General features: G+C 43.1%; 1 protein-coding gene across 1 annotated transcript in view; it reads left to right on the forward strand.

Moving 5' to 3' along the window:
• Positions 1–12,900, forward strand: part of MMD (monocyte to macrophage differentiation associated) — a 159,314-nt gene extending 146,414 nt beyond the window's left edge. Inside the window, exon 6 of the mRNA XM_075216747.1 lies at positions 12,482–12,900. Within this exon, the coding sequence (XP_075072848.1) occupies positions 12,482–12,713 (232 nt within the window). The 3' untranslated portion in view covers positions 12,714–12,900. The remainder of the gene's footprint in view (positions 1–12,481) is intronic.
• Positions 12,901–13,242: the final 342 nt, after the last annotated feature.

A 13,242-nucleotide genomic window follows, 5' to 3' on the forward strand; every position in this document is an offset into this window, starting at 1 on the left:
CCACCTCACTTGGCACTTTTAGTTTGCGGAGAGAGGATAGTAGGCAAACCCCAATGCAAATCCAATGTGTTTTGCATTTATATACTAAGAGGTGCATAATCCACAAATAAACTGAAGTGATGTCCGAATGGCACATACATTGCACCTCTTGTTCATAATTATTACTTGTGAGTATTTATTTACAATAGACATAAAACTGAAGTAAAACAGCCCTTAAGTACGATTTTCATAGTACAAAATATGAATGCAAATGTTGTAGTAGGTATATGTACATTAAGAACATCTTAGCAGTTAAACAGCACTTGGGTGACACCTAGTTGAAAATAAAAGTATAGCATTACTATAGAGCATATGCAGGAAATCATTGAAGCAAAACTTGCTGTATTCTTTCACACTAATGTATATTACAGAATGTATTGTATATATCAGACAATGACATGCCTGTAAATTTCTGTGCAAACTATAGTTATTATTTGTGAGTTCTGATGTCAGAATTCACCTACTGTAAAAGTTATTTTGCATTATAATCCCCTTTACAATATAGCTACATCTGTGATGCTCATCATGTCTGTTTTGATACAGGATGTATGTCACTCACCGGACTGTTAGTTCCTCTGGCATAAGACCTAGGTCTCTCTCTGCCTTACCGGCGCCTGTCTTGCGCCGTGGCCGCCCACCATCTTGACCAGGGGTCTGCGCATGTGCAGACCTACAGACTGTTAAAACCTTGTTACTCTCCTCATTGGATGATTAATTACTTATTATTATTTAAGACACCTGCGGTCCTACTACCTTTGCCTGATCTTGGTCCTCATTCTGCTGAGGTACCAAGGAGTTTCCTGTTCATGTTTATGGTACCTGTTTGCTGTGGACGCTACTTTGTATTTTACCTGCATCCGGACAAGGCTCTACTCCACGCCAGTGGTAATACCTGTCAACCGCAGACCGCTCCATGCTACCTCGTATCTTATCTGCACCTGGACAAGTCTCTACTCCACGCCAGTGGTAATACCTGTCAGTCGCAGAACGCTCCATGCTACCTCGTACCTTATCTGTACCTGGACAAGTCTCTACTCCACGCCAGTGGTAATACCTGTCAGCTGCACACCGCTCCATGCTACCTCGTATCTTACTTGCACCTGGACAAGTCTCTACTCCACGCCAGTGGTAATACCTGTCAGCCACAGACCGCTCCATGCTACTTTGTATTCTACCTGCTCCTGGATAAGTCTCTACTCTACGCCAGTGGTAATACCTGTCAGCCGCAGCCCACTTCAAGCTACATTGTATGTTATCTATTATCGGGACTAAGTTTCTATTGCGCATCTGTAGTGATAGCTGCTAGTCACTGACTCCTCCACTACACTGTATTATTGGTTGCTCGTATAGACTTTCCGTCTGTTGTCAAGCACCTGTCTGTTCCAAGTTTACCTGCATGCTAGGCACTTCAGAACTTCTCATTTCCAATTGCTACTGGTCATCATACTCGCTGTGTCATTACTGTTTCTGCTACTTAGAGACTATATATATCTTCTGCCATTCCTTCTCCTCTCCAGCTCAAGGGGATCCGTGCTCTCATTGTGTATAGCTGTATCCGCATATTTACCATACCCCCCAGAGGGCCGCGATCTGCACAGTGGAAGCCACTAAAACCCATACTTCCTTGCGGGAGTCCCTGGAGAAGACCAGCCACTGTGTTAGACTCCACGCCTCTGGTGAGTAAAGCTACATCTGGTAAATTCTGGGTCAAAACTCCTAGTGCCCGTGACAATGTATTTTAGAATGTATTATCAATTCTTTATTTATATAGAGTCTCTTGAAACGAAGAATTGACAATAACATAGTAAATTACCAAAAGCAAAATAAAATACCACTGTATGATAATGATGCACTAAAAGTTCTACTTATTGGAAAAGAAAAAAAAATTATTTATATGAAGGGCAATATTAAAATACACTATATGGACAAAAGTATTTGGACGCTTGACCATTACACCAGCTGGGACTGTAATAACATTGTATAAAAATACATATACTTTAATATGGAGTTGGCCCCCCTTTTTGCAGTGACAATAGCCTCTACTCTTCTTGGAAGGCTTTCCACAAGATCTTGGAGTGTTTCTGTGGGAATTTGTGCTTTCATTCATTCATTCTGTAGAGCTTTTATGACGTCAGGCACTGATGTCGAGAAGGCCTGGTCCCATTCCAGTTCATCCCAAAGGTGTTCAATGGGGTTGAGGTCAGGGCTCTGTACGTGCCAGTCAAGTTCTTTCACACTAAACTCATCAAACCAGTTCTTTGTAGTCCTTGCTTTGTGCACTGGGGCACAGTCATGTTGGAATAGAAAAGGGCCTTCCCCAAACTGTTGCCACAAAGTTGAAAGCATAGCATTGTCCAAAATGACTTGGTATGAAGCACTAAGATTGCCCTTCACTGGAGATAAGGGGCCTAACCCAGACCCTGAAAAACAGCCCAATACCATTATCCCTCCTCCACCAAACTTCACAGTTGGCATAATGCAGTCAGGCAGGTAATGTTCTCCCGACATTCGCCAAACCCAAGCCACTCCACAGAACACGTTTCCACTGTTCCACAGTCCAGTGTTGGTGTGCTTTGCACTACTCCATCCGACGCTTGCCATTGGTCTTGGTGATGTGAGACTTTCATGCAGCTGCTCTGCCATGGAAAACCATTCCATTAAGCTCCCACCGCACAGTTTTTGCTCTTACATTAATGCCAGGGAAAGTTCGGAACTCTTCAGCTATGGAATCAGAAGACCGTTGGCGACTTCTACGCACCATGTGCCTTACCAGTCATTGACCCCACTCTATGATTTTACATGGTGTTCCATTTCATGGATGAATTGCTGTTGTTCGTAAATGCTTCCACTTTCTAATAATATCAATTACAGTTGACTGTGGAATGTTATTATCATTTATTTGTTAGGCGCCACAAGATTTCGCAACGCCGTACACCGTACTAATAGTAGACTATACAGGGTGACACAGTACAGAACAATAAGCAAAAAATACCAATACTTCAGAAACTCCAGGCAGTCTAATGCAAAAAACACGGAGCAGAAAAACAGGAATGGAGACAGGAGGGAAGAGGGCACTGCTCATGCAAACTTACATCCTAAGGGAGGGTAAACAGAACAGGCACAAGGGTAGCCAGTTGAGGCATGGGGGAGAGAAGAGGGGAGCCAGGAGGAGAGAGGGGAGAACGAGCGGAGGAGATGAGGGGGTTAAGTGGATGGTTGGTAGGCTTTGAGGAAGATTTAAGTTTTCAGTGAGCGTTTGACAGAGCACAGATTAGGAGAAAGACGGATGGAATGAGGGAGGTCATTCCAGTGAAGGGGGGCCGCACGGGAAAAGTCTTGGATTCTGGAGTGGGAAGAGGTGATAAGAGTGGAGGAGAGGCAGCGATCATTGGCTGAGTGCAGGGAGCGGGCAGAAGTGTGAATGGAGAGGAGGTTAGAGATATAAGGGACAGTAGAGTGGGAGAGAGCCTTGTAAGTGGTGGTAAGGAGTTTGAAAAGGATTCTGTAGGGGAAGGGGAGCCAGTGTAGGGCAAGGCAGAGAGGGGAGGCAGAGGAGGAGTGGCGTGAGAGGAAGATAAGCCTTGCGGCCGCATTGAGTATAGAGCAGAGGGGGGAGAGATGGGGGTGGGGGAGGCCAGTGAGAAGGAGGTTGCAATAATCGAGGTGGGAGATGATGAGCGCGTGGATGATAGTTTTGGTGGCATCCTGAGAGATAAAGGGATGGATGCGGGCGATGTTGCATAGTTGGAAGTGACAGGCTTGGGCAAGGGAATGAATGTGGGGGGCAAAAGAGAGAGAGGAGTCGAGGGTGACACCCAGGCAGCGGAGTTGGGTGACAGAGGAGAAGGTGGTGTTGTTGACGACAATAGAGAGGTCATGGTGGGATGGTAGTCTGGGCGGAGGAAAGACAATAAGTACAGTTTTAAATATATTGATTTTGAGAAAGCACGCGGACATCCAGGAGGAGATGGCGGAGAGGCAGTCGGATACCCGAGAGAGGAGGGTGGAAGAAAGATCAGGAGAAGAGATGTAGAGTTGAATGTCGTCAGCATAAAGGTGATACTGAAGACCGAAGGAGGAGATGAGAGCACCAAGGGAGGAAGTATAGAGCGAAAAGAGTAGATGGTCAAGAACAGAGTCCTCAGGGACTCCTACAGGGAGAGGGTAGGGGGAGGAGGAAGAACCAGACGTGGATACAGAGAAGGAGCGGTTAGCGAGGTATGAGGTGAACCAGGCGTGGACAGATCCAGAGAGGCCGAGAGAGAGAAGAGGGGGTGGTCCACGGTGTCAAAGGCCGTGGAGAGGTCAAGGAGGATGAGTAGGGAGAAGTAATCCTTGGATTTGGCTGATAGGAGATCATTAGTAACCTTGGCCAGGGCAGTTTCGGTGGAGTGGAGGGGGCGGTAGCCAGATTGGAGCCGGTCAAGGAGGGAATTGTCTGAGAGGTGTCTGGTGAGGCGGTTGCAGACAATCCGCTCAAATAATTTGGAGGCATAGGGGAGAAGTGAGATAGGGCGATAATTAGCATGAGATGTGGGGTCGAGATTGGTTTTTTTGATGATAGGAGAGATAAGAGCGTGTTTAAAAGAGCAGGGGACTACACCAGAGGAGAGTGATAGGTTGAAAAGGTGTGTGAGGTAAGAGCAGGCAGTGGGAGAGAGAGAGCGAAGGAGGTGGGAGGGGATGGGATCGAGAGGACAGGTAGAGAGTGGAGAGGAAAGGATAAGGGAGCGAACTTCTTTACCTGGTGTAGGGCAGAAGGAGCACCAGAGTTGGGTGTTGGAGGGAGGTGAAGTCATGAGGGTGGCGGGAGAAGAAGGGGAGGAGGAGATGTTCAGTCTGATGGCCTCAATTTTGGAAGAGAAAAAGGTGGCGAAGTCAGAAGCGGAGAGGGAAGGCGGGACCGAAGGGGGGGAGAGAGAAGGGAGTTGAAGGTGGCAAAGAGGTGGCAGAGATTGGAGAACTGAGAAGAAATAAGGGACTTATAGAAGGATTGTTTAGCAAGGGAGAGGGCAGAGCAGAAAGAGGAGAGGATGAATTTAAAGTGAAGGAAGTCATCTAGGGAACAAGATTTCCTCCAGAGGCGTTCAGCAGTGCGAGAGCACTTTTGAAGGAAGCGGGTGAGTTTGGAGTGCCAGGGTTGGGGAATAAGGTGGCGGCGGCGGATAGAAGAGGTCGGGGCGACAGCGTCCAGGGCAGTAGTGAGGGAGGGGTTGTAGAGAGAGGACACCTGGTCAGGGCAGGCAAGGGAGGGAAGGGGTGATAGGAGAGTTTCAAGAGAGGAGGAGAAGAGGTAGGGTCAATAGCATCAAGGTTGCGCCTAGTGAGGGTGGCTTTAGGCGAGGCGGGAGCAGGGGAGGAGGACAGAGTGAAAGAGAAAAGATGGTGGTCAGAGAGTGGGAAGGGAGAGTTGGAGAAGTCAGAGAGATCACAGAGATGAAAGAAGACAAGGTTGAGGGAGTGACTAAGACAGTGGGTGGGGGAAGAGGTCCACTGAGTAAGGGCTAGGGAGGAGAAAAGGGTGAGAAGTTTGATGGTGGCAGGGTCAGAACAATTGTCAATAGCGATATTAAAGTCACCAAGTATGAAGGAAGGAAGGTCAGAGGAAAGGTAGTGGGGGAGCCAGGCAGCGAATTTGTCAAGGAAAAGGGAGGTGGGGCCAGGGGGACGGTAGATGACGGAGACACGGAGGTGGATGGGGGAGAAGAGACAGATGGAGTGTACTTCAAAGGAGGAGAAGGAGAGGGAAGGTAAAGTAGAAATGACCCGAAAAGTGCAGTTATTGGATAGGAGGAGGCCCACTCCACCTCCTGGACACTCATCCGGTCTGGTGGAGTGGGTGAAGGAGAGGCCCCCGTAGGAGAGAGCAGCAGGTGAGGCTGTGTCAGAAGAAGTAAGCCAGGGAGGGAAGAGGGGAGATGCAGATGAGATTGTCAGGGTTGATGGAGCGAGGGGGAGGGTGAGAGATGGGGCAGTGAGAGTTGGGCGAGTGAAGGGTGCTAGGGGAGAGTATGGGTATAGGAAAGGAGCGGGGCGGCATGGTGAGATACAGGGGGTCGGGGAATAAGAGAAAGGGCAAGAAGAGGGGTAAGGGTTAATTAACACAGAGGTGAGGCTAGCAAAAGGGAGACCGTAATGGACCAGAGCGGATTAGGGTTTAGTTAAATTAAGGGCTGACGGAACAGAGTAGAACAGGAATAGGACTGTAAAGGACAATGGAACGGAGAAAGAACGAAAGGCAGTGGCAAAACAATATAAAGTGCAGTAAAAATTCAAATAAAATGCAGATAAAATAAAATGCAAATAAAATTAAAATAAAATGCAATAAAATAAAATAAAATATCCAGCAGGGATGAAATTTCACAAACTGTCTTACTGCTAAGGTGGCATCCTATTACAGTACCACGCTTGAAGTCACTGAGCTCTTCAGAATGACCCATTTTGTATCACAAATGTTTGCAAATGGAGACTACATGGCTACGTGCTTGATTTTATACACCTCTGGTAACAGGTCTGATTGAAACACCTCAATTCAATAATTAACATGTGTGGCCAAATGCTTTTGTCCATATAGTGTATCAAGAGAAGGGATAGAATTGCAGTTCCATCCACATCACATATGTCTAATAACAATTAGGTGGTCCATTCTTTTTTGAACTGTAAACCAAAGTAGCCATGTCAACCACTAATTTCAATTAGACAGTTCTTAATTATCTTGAATTGCATGTGTAGTTTCCTCTATAACCTTACATATTCAGTTTTAAGTAACCAATCTGTTACTGTTGAATAATAATCCAATGCCGAGGAATAAGAAATACATTATCAAAATGTCTAAAAATCAACTACTTATACTTCTAAATAGACACCACATTGCAGTGGAATAAGTAAACCTTAGAGTCAATTAGTAAAATGTTGGACACATTTCTTTGGTATGGGTATGTACAAGGCTCCAAAATATTTGTCATTTAGGGTAAACCCACAAAATATGTAACATGTCCTTCGTTGGTTGACATCATTTAGTGTGCTTTTGAGGAAGCACCAAATGAGGAACATTTGTACCATACTGATAATATACTAAAATTTTATTCAAAATAGAAGAAAAACTAGAACTCAAATGTTTGGAACTCAACCTTATTCTTCTACCAAATCCTGTCTTAATAGTGCAGCCCATTTCATGTATAGCTTGTAAAATCTTAGAGGTAAGAGTAAGAGTAAATATATAAAAAGTAAGTTTAAATATATCTAGTTTAAGGTAACTCATCAAATCCCCAAATGATCTTAGAACTCCCTTGTGTGTACAATTTCAGACCTGTAGTACTTCCTCTTGCACTCATACTCGAAAGGAGTGAATATCACAATCTGACAAAAATGCTGGATTAAACAGAAGGGAAGTTAATGGGGAACAATACATAGATAAGTATTAGGATACAATCCATCTATTTTAAATATGCATTGTAGGCCCAACAGTAGGGTATGAGTGACAGACAATAAAATTGATGGCAAACCATGGTAGGAACCTAAAAACATAGAAGCAATAGGAGTTATGCATGTGTGTTTGTTTTTTTGATGGTGGGGAATATGGGTGGTGGGTTAAAAGTGGCTTTTCATTCTATATTTGAATCCATTGTTTAGAATGTGGATAGAACTCTCAATCTACAAATTGTTATATTAGAAGCATAATAATATAATAAAGTTTGGAACATAACATGGTGGTGTATTTTAGTATCGGTTTCCTACCTGTCCAAAACTAATTTATAATAATTGATTGACAACGCCTAAGGTACAAAATCGGTAAAAGGATTGCTATTGTCTGAAAGAGGTAAAGATCTGTTTGGAGAATGTTCATCTTTATACCATTGTAAGGACCTTCCAGCTATCCAAGTTCTCTTTGACAAAGTCAAAAAAATGAATAGGAATTTAGCTCCTTCAATTAATACAAATATTTGGGTTTGGTAACACCCAGGTATTCAATGTAGGATATTCATTGAAAAGGAAAATGATCTTTTAGCCTTGTCTACAGTGACCAAAATACCTAAAAAAAGAACTGCCAGACTATCATCTCCATTTTCATTTTGACGGTTTACTAAGATGTACTGCAAGTAACACTCGGGCTACACCAGATCAAGATATGTCCCCAGTAAAGAGATCCAGTATGACATGCAATTGGTGGTGAAGGTTTAAAAACAGTCTGGCTGGCTGTTGTTTATCAAACCAAAAGTTCACCATGCTTTCTGGCCTTTATGCACTCAAACAATAACATAAAATAAAACCTGCTCGTCAGAGCTCTAACTATCATAAAATCAAATCCTAACTATATCCAGTGTATTCTACCACAGAAACAAACAGAATCACAGGACAGTTCACAAATCCTCTTACAACAGTTCTACAGACACACTCTCTTTATAAGTGATCAGACACTAGATGATCTCTAACATAATTAACCTCTTCTAAAACACATAAGACAATGTCCTGGGAGAAAAATATCTCCCTTCCCAGACTCTACCAGTCACCTTCTCACATATCCACCCCCTCTGTTCAAACCAGTTGGATTGAACACTTTTTGCTGACCTTAGATAGAACATCAGCATTGCCTTGCATTTTTCCTGCTCTGTGTTCTACAGAAAAACTAAAATTTTGTAAAGTGAGGAACCACCTTGTGACTCTGGCATTCCTCTCTTTAGCTTGACTCATCCATGTGAAAAGGGATTGCTCCGTGATTAAACTATAATGGCATCCTCTCAGGTAATACTTCAGTGACTCAACTACCGATTTAATAGCTAGTCTCTCCTGCTCAACTATGCTGTAGTTTTTATCCCCAGGTAGCAGTTTCCTATACTACAGGATGTTCTTCTCCCTTAATTTCTAGTAACAGAACAGTACCTAGTCCCACATCTGAGGCATCTGTCTGGACAATAAACTCTCTTTTAAACTGATCAACACAGGTTGCCCACACAAGGCTAATTACATCTCTCTAAACCCATTTTCTGCGCTTGGACTCCACTTAATCAAGACTGATCTACTACCCTTAGGTCAGTCAAAAGTGCAGCGATTGTGGCAAAGTTTGGTATGAACCTACGATGGCCGCAATATCTAGAAACACTTGTTTAGTAGACACTGGTGTTTGCTAGCCCTGTTTAAACTCTATAATATTTACCTAAGGTTTTATCACTACTCATGCTATGACATAATCCTGATATTTTGCCTCTTCAAGACCTATAGTGCACAGCTTTCGGTCCACTGTTAACCCTTCTTTTCTAAGGGAGTCTAGCACCACTTGCATCTTCTGTAAATGACTATCCCAGTCACAACTAAAAATGACATCAGGCAGAAGCATACTGGCGATGAGCTTAAGAATTCCATTCATCATCCTATAAAAAGTATAGACAAATAATAGAGTGAACGCAAGGTGATAAGGGAAAGGGAGAAGCAGAGTATGATATGTATCAAGTACATAGTCTGTATGTGCAGCAGGGTCTGTAGTGTAGGCAGTATGGGTATGGTTATAAATGGCTTCTATTAACAAAATCACTGTACTTGTTACAAACAAATGTACCGGCCATAACAGTATAATAACAGGAAAATTATTTACAGCTTTAGGCAAGAAATTAAACACATGTTACCATTTAAGTAGTTAAAGTGGTTACAGCAATTTTGCATAATCGTCAACAAATAAATAAAATGAATTGTATATTGTAGAAAAAAATATAATGTATCAAAATATATAGTCCAGAAAAAAATCTTATTTAGTATGAAATAGTGACGAAAAAAGGGGGATGATGGTTATTCGTCCGGTGAATAGAATTCATGGATTGTTGGTATAAAGGTTAACATGAAACCCAGCCATGGCACACTGGAGGAAATTTCGTTCCTATTCCAATTTCCTCCACTATAAATTCATTGTTTCGTCTTACAGCACTGCCCTTTCAATTGGGAAATAAACATTCTTTGAAGCTCTAAAATCCACCCAGTCTTCTAACCCACGTCGCCTCTTTGCCACCTTCAACTCACTTCTCTGTCCACCAGTATCTCCTCCCCTTCCTCCCGCACAGTTTATGATTTTGCCAAACTACTTAAAAGTGACACCATTTGACAAGGTATTTGCTCATATTTGCTCATGCCAAATTCCACACACTCCACCCACTCTACCCACCTTTACCTACACTCTCCAATCCACCCTTAATTCATTCTCTCCAGTAGCTGAAGATGAAGTCTCTGCACTCATGTCATCATCTCACCCTACAACCTGTCCCTTCTACTCTATTCTATACCAACTTCTCTGCTCCCTTTCCCTCACTGCATGGTCACCTCTCACCTCTTTGACCTCTCTCCACTGGCATATTTCTATCCCGTTTTAAACTTGCGCTCATCTCACCAATCCCCTTGAACCAGATCTCTCTGCAACTACTGCCCTATTTCTTTCCTCCTCTTTGCCTCCAAACTACTTGAGCGATTAGAGTACAAACACCTGTCTCACTTTCTCTCCTCTCACTCCATTCTCAACTCTCTACAATCAGACTTCTGTCCACAACATTTCACTGAAGCTGCTCTGACAAAGTGATCAATTATCTACTTTCTGCAAAATCTAAGGGTTATTTCTCCATGCTCATTCTCCTGGACCTCTCTGCTGCTTTCCACACTGTTAATCACCCGCTTCTCCTACACTCCATTGGCCTTCTTGACACAGTTCTTTCCTGGTTCACCTCCTACCTATCAAACCGATCCTTTAGTGTTTCTACCTCTGACACATCCTCTCCTTCACTCTCACTATTTGTGAGGCTCTGTTCTTGGACCTTTACTTTTTTCACTGCACACCTCTCCTTCTCTAGGGGAGCTATTTTGCTCACTCGGCCTCCAGTACCACCTCTATGCTAATAACAACCAAATCTATATCTCTTACTCTGCCCTCTCCCCTTCTGTACTATCTTGTGTAACCACCCGTCTTTCTGCTATCTCCACATGGATGTCCCAACACTATCTAAAGCTCAACATATGCAAAACAGAGCTTATCATCTTCCCTCATGCCAAAGTCACCCCCCCCCCCAAATCTCCCTGATTGTCAAAAACATCACAATTTCCTCAGTCTCCCAAGCCCACTGAATTTCCTGAGGATAAATGAACCCACATTCCAGGAGCTGCTCCAACTTGCCACCCCCCTGATCCAGAAGGAAGGCACCCATTTAAGGAGACCTATATCTGCAGAGCAGAGACTGGTTACTACACTCAGATTTTTGACCACTGAAAGGACACTGGCTGATCTCAAATACAGCACAACAATTTCACCACGAGCCCTGGGTTTGATCATATCTGGGACCTGTGATGCTATAGTACAAGTTCTGCGTAGACAACATATGAATTTTGGTAAAATAAATAGCCTGTTGTTTTTTTAAAAAAATGTTTATTCAAATATAAAGTAAACATATTAACATATTATAAACCACCCAAACAAAATATACAGTGCAAAAAAAACTGTAGAGATGTATGCTTTTTGCTGTCAGGATATGGAACCTTTCTCTGCACATCAGTGATGGGCAGAAATGGGTTGAAGATGGGGAAGTGGAATGAATATTTATGAGAATTGAGGGCACACATTGATTTGGATCTACAGGGGTATGAGACCTATCTCTGGTGTGCACACCAGAGATGGTCAAAAGAAGAGGAAAGCAGAACAAATATTTTACCCTAAATAGGGAATACAAAAAGCTTATAACTATATTAAAAAAAAAATTGTAAACAAAACCCTACAGGTGTCACGGTTGTTCATATTGAAAATGTTCGCTGTTTTCAAATGGTGATGGACTCCCTGTATACTCCCTGTATATACTGCAACATACTTGTGCTACCCATAGGTGTAGACGTCCTGTAAGCTGCCTGGGTAACAGATTGTCCTTCCATGACGGGTTGTTGCATGTGGAGTGGTAGTGGCCGAAAGGTATAGGATTGCACTGGCCTGAAATGTCCTTGCTCCTGTGTTTGGGGGGATTGTGTTAATATAGTGTCTGGTGACAGAGCCCCCCTTGTTGACCTACAGATTATGTCATACACCAAATGCTCCTTCTCTATTTGTGTTTTTGTACATGCATTTTTCATTTTGCTTGCAAGAGTTGCTTCTAGCAGATCAAATTCGTCTTGTTGGTTTTGTGACATTAATTGGGTTGCAGACTCTATCATCTTGTATGTGAGTGTATCACTGTGCTCCAGATCGCGGACCTTTTTTTTTTCTCCTGTCACTTTGATCCCCTTGTGGCTGTGTGGGTAGATCTGTTATGTCCTGGCTATGTACTTTCAGCTGGCTGGCATGCGTTGGTGTGCCTTGGTGCTCTGGCACATCAGAGATTGCGTCTTCAGATATGACAGCAGACTGTAATGAAAACAGAATGTAAACTAGTTAGTATAACATTACATGCATGCACCAATGTAACATTTGACAATCTTTCTCTTTCAGTTTCCAGCAATGGCAAGTTATTGCAGGAGATTTTGAAAGTCTTTGGAATTTCACAAACTGTGGCGGTGCCATTGATGGAAAACATGTTAGAATTATGCCACCCTCAAAAAGTGGATCCTATTACTACAACTATAAAGATTTCTTCAGCATTATTTTGATGGCCATAGTGGATACCAACTATGAATTCCTATTTGTGGAAAAAATTGGAAGGTGTCAGATGGCAGAGCGATAAAGAAGAGTCCTTTCTATGCCAAACTTAAAAACAGTGAACTTAATCTGCCAACACGAAGTGACACGAAATATGGACTAAATATTGTATTTGTAGCTGTTGAAGTGTTTGCGCTACACACCAAAGTATTAAAAGCTTATCCACAAAAAAATCTGTCAACAGAAACGATTAAAGAGGATATTTAATTATAGATTGTCAAGAGCTAGTCTTCTTGTGTAAAATGCATTTGGGTTTTTGAGGAACAGGTTTAGAATTTTTCATCCAGCTATAAATCTACGCCTAGGCAAAGTTATTATTATTATTATTAATTTTTATTTATAGGGCGCCACAAGGTGTCCGTGGCGCCGTACAGGGACAAAAACGAATTACAATACAAGGTGAGACAGCACAGTACAGTAAACATAAAGCACAATAACTCAGTAAGCTCAATGCACAGCTAGTGAGGGTGGGGGGAGTATCCGCAAATGACGGGGCCCAAAAGGAGGGCGCAGAAGACAGGGAGACCCCCAGAGGGGGGAGGAGGGTCCTCGAG

This window comes from Mixophyes fleayi, chromosome 6 (assembly GCF_038048845.1).
Source record: "Mixophyes fleayi isolate aMixFle1 chromosome 6, aMixFle1.hap1, whole genome shotgun sequence".
Lineage (NCBI taxonomy): Eukaryota > Metazoa > Chordata > Amphibia > Anura > Limnodynastidae > Mixophyes > Mixophyes fleayi.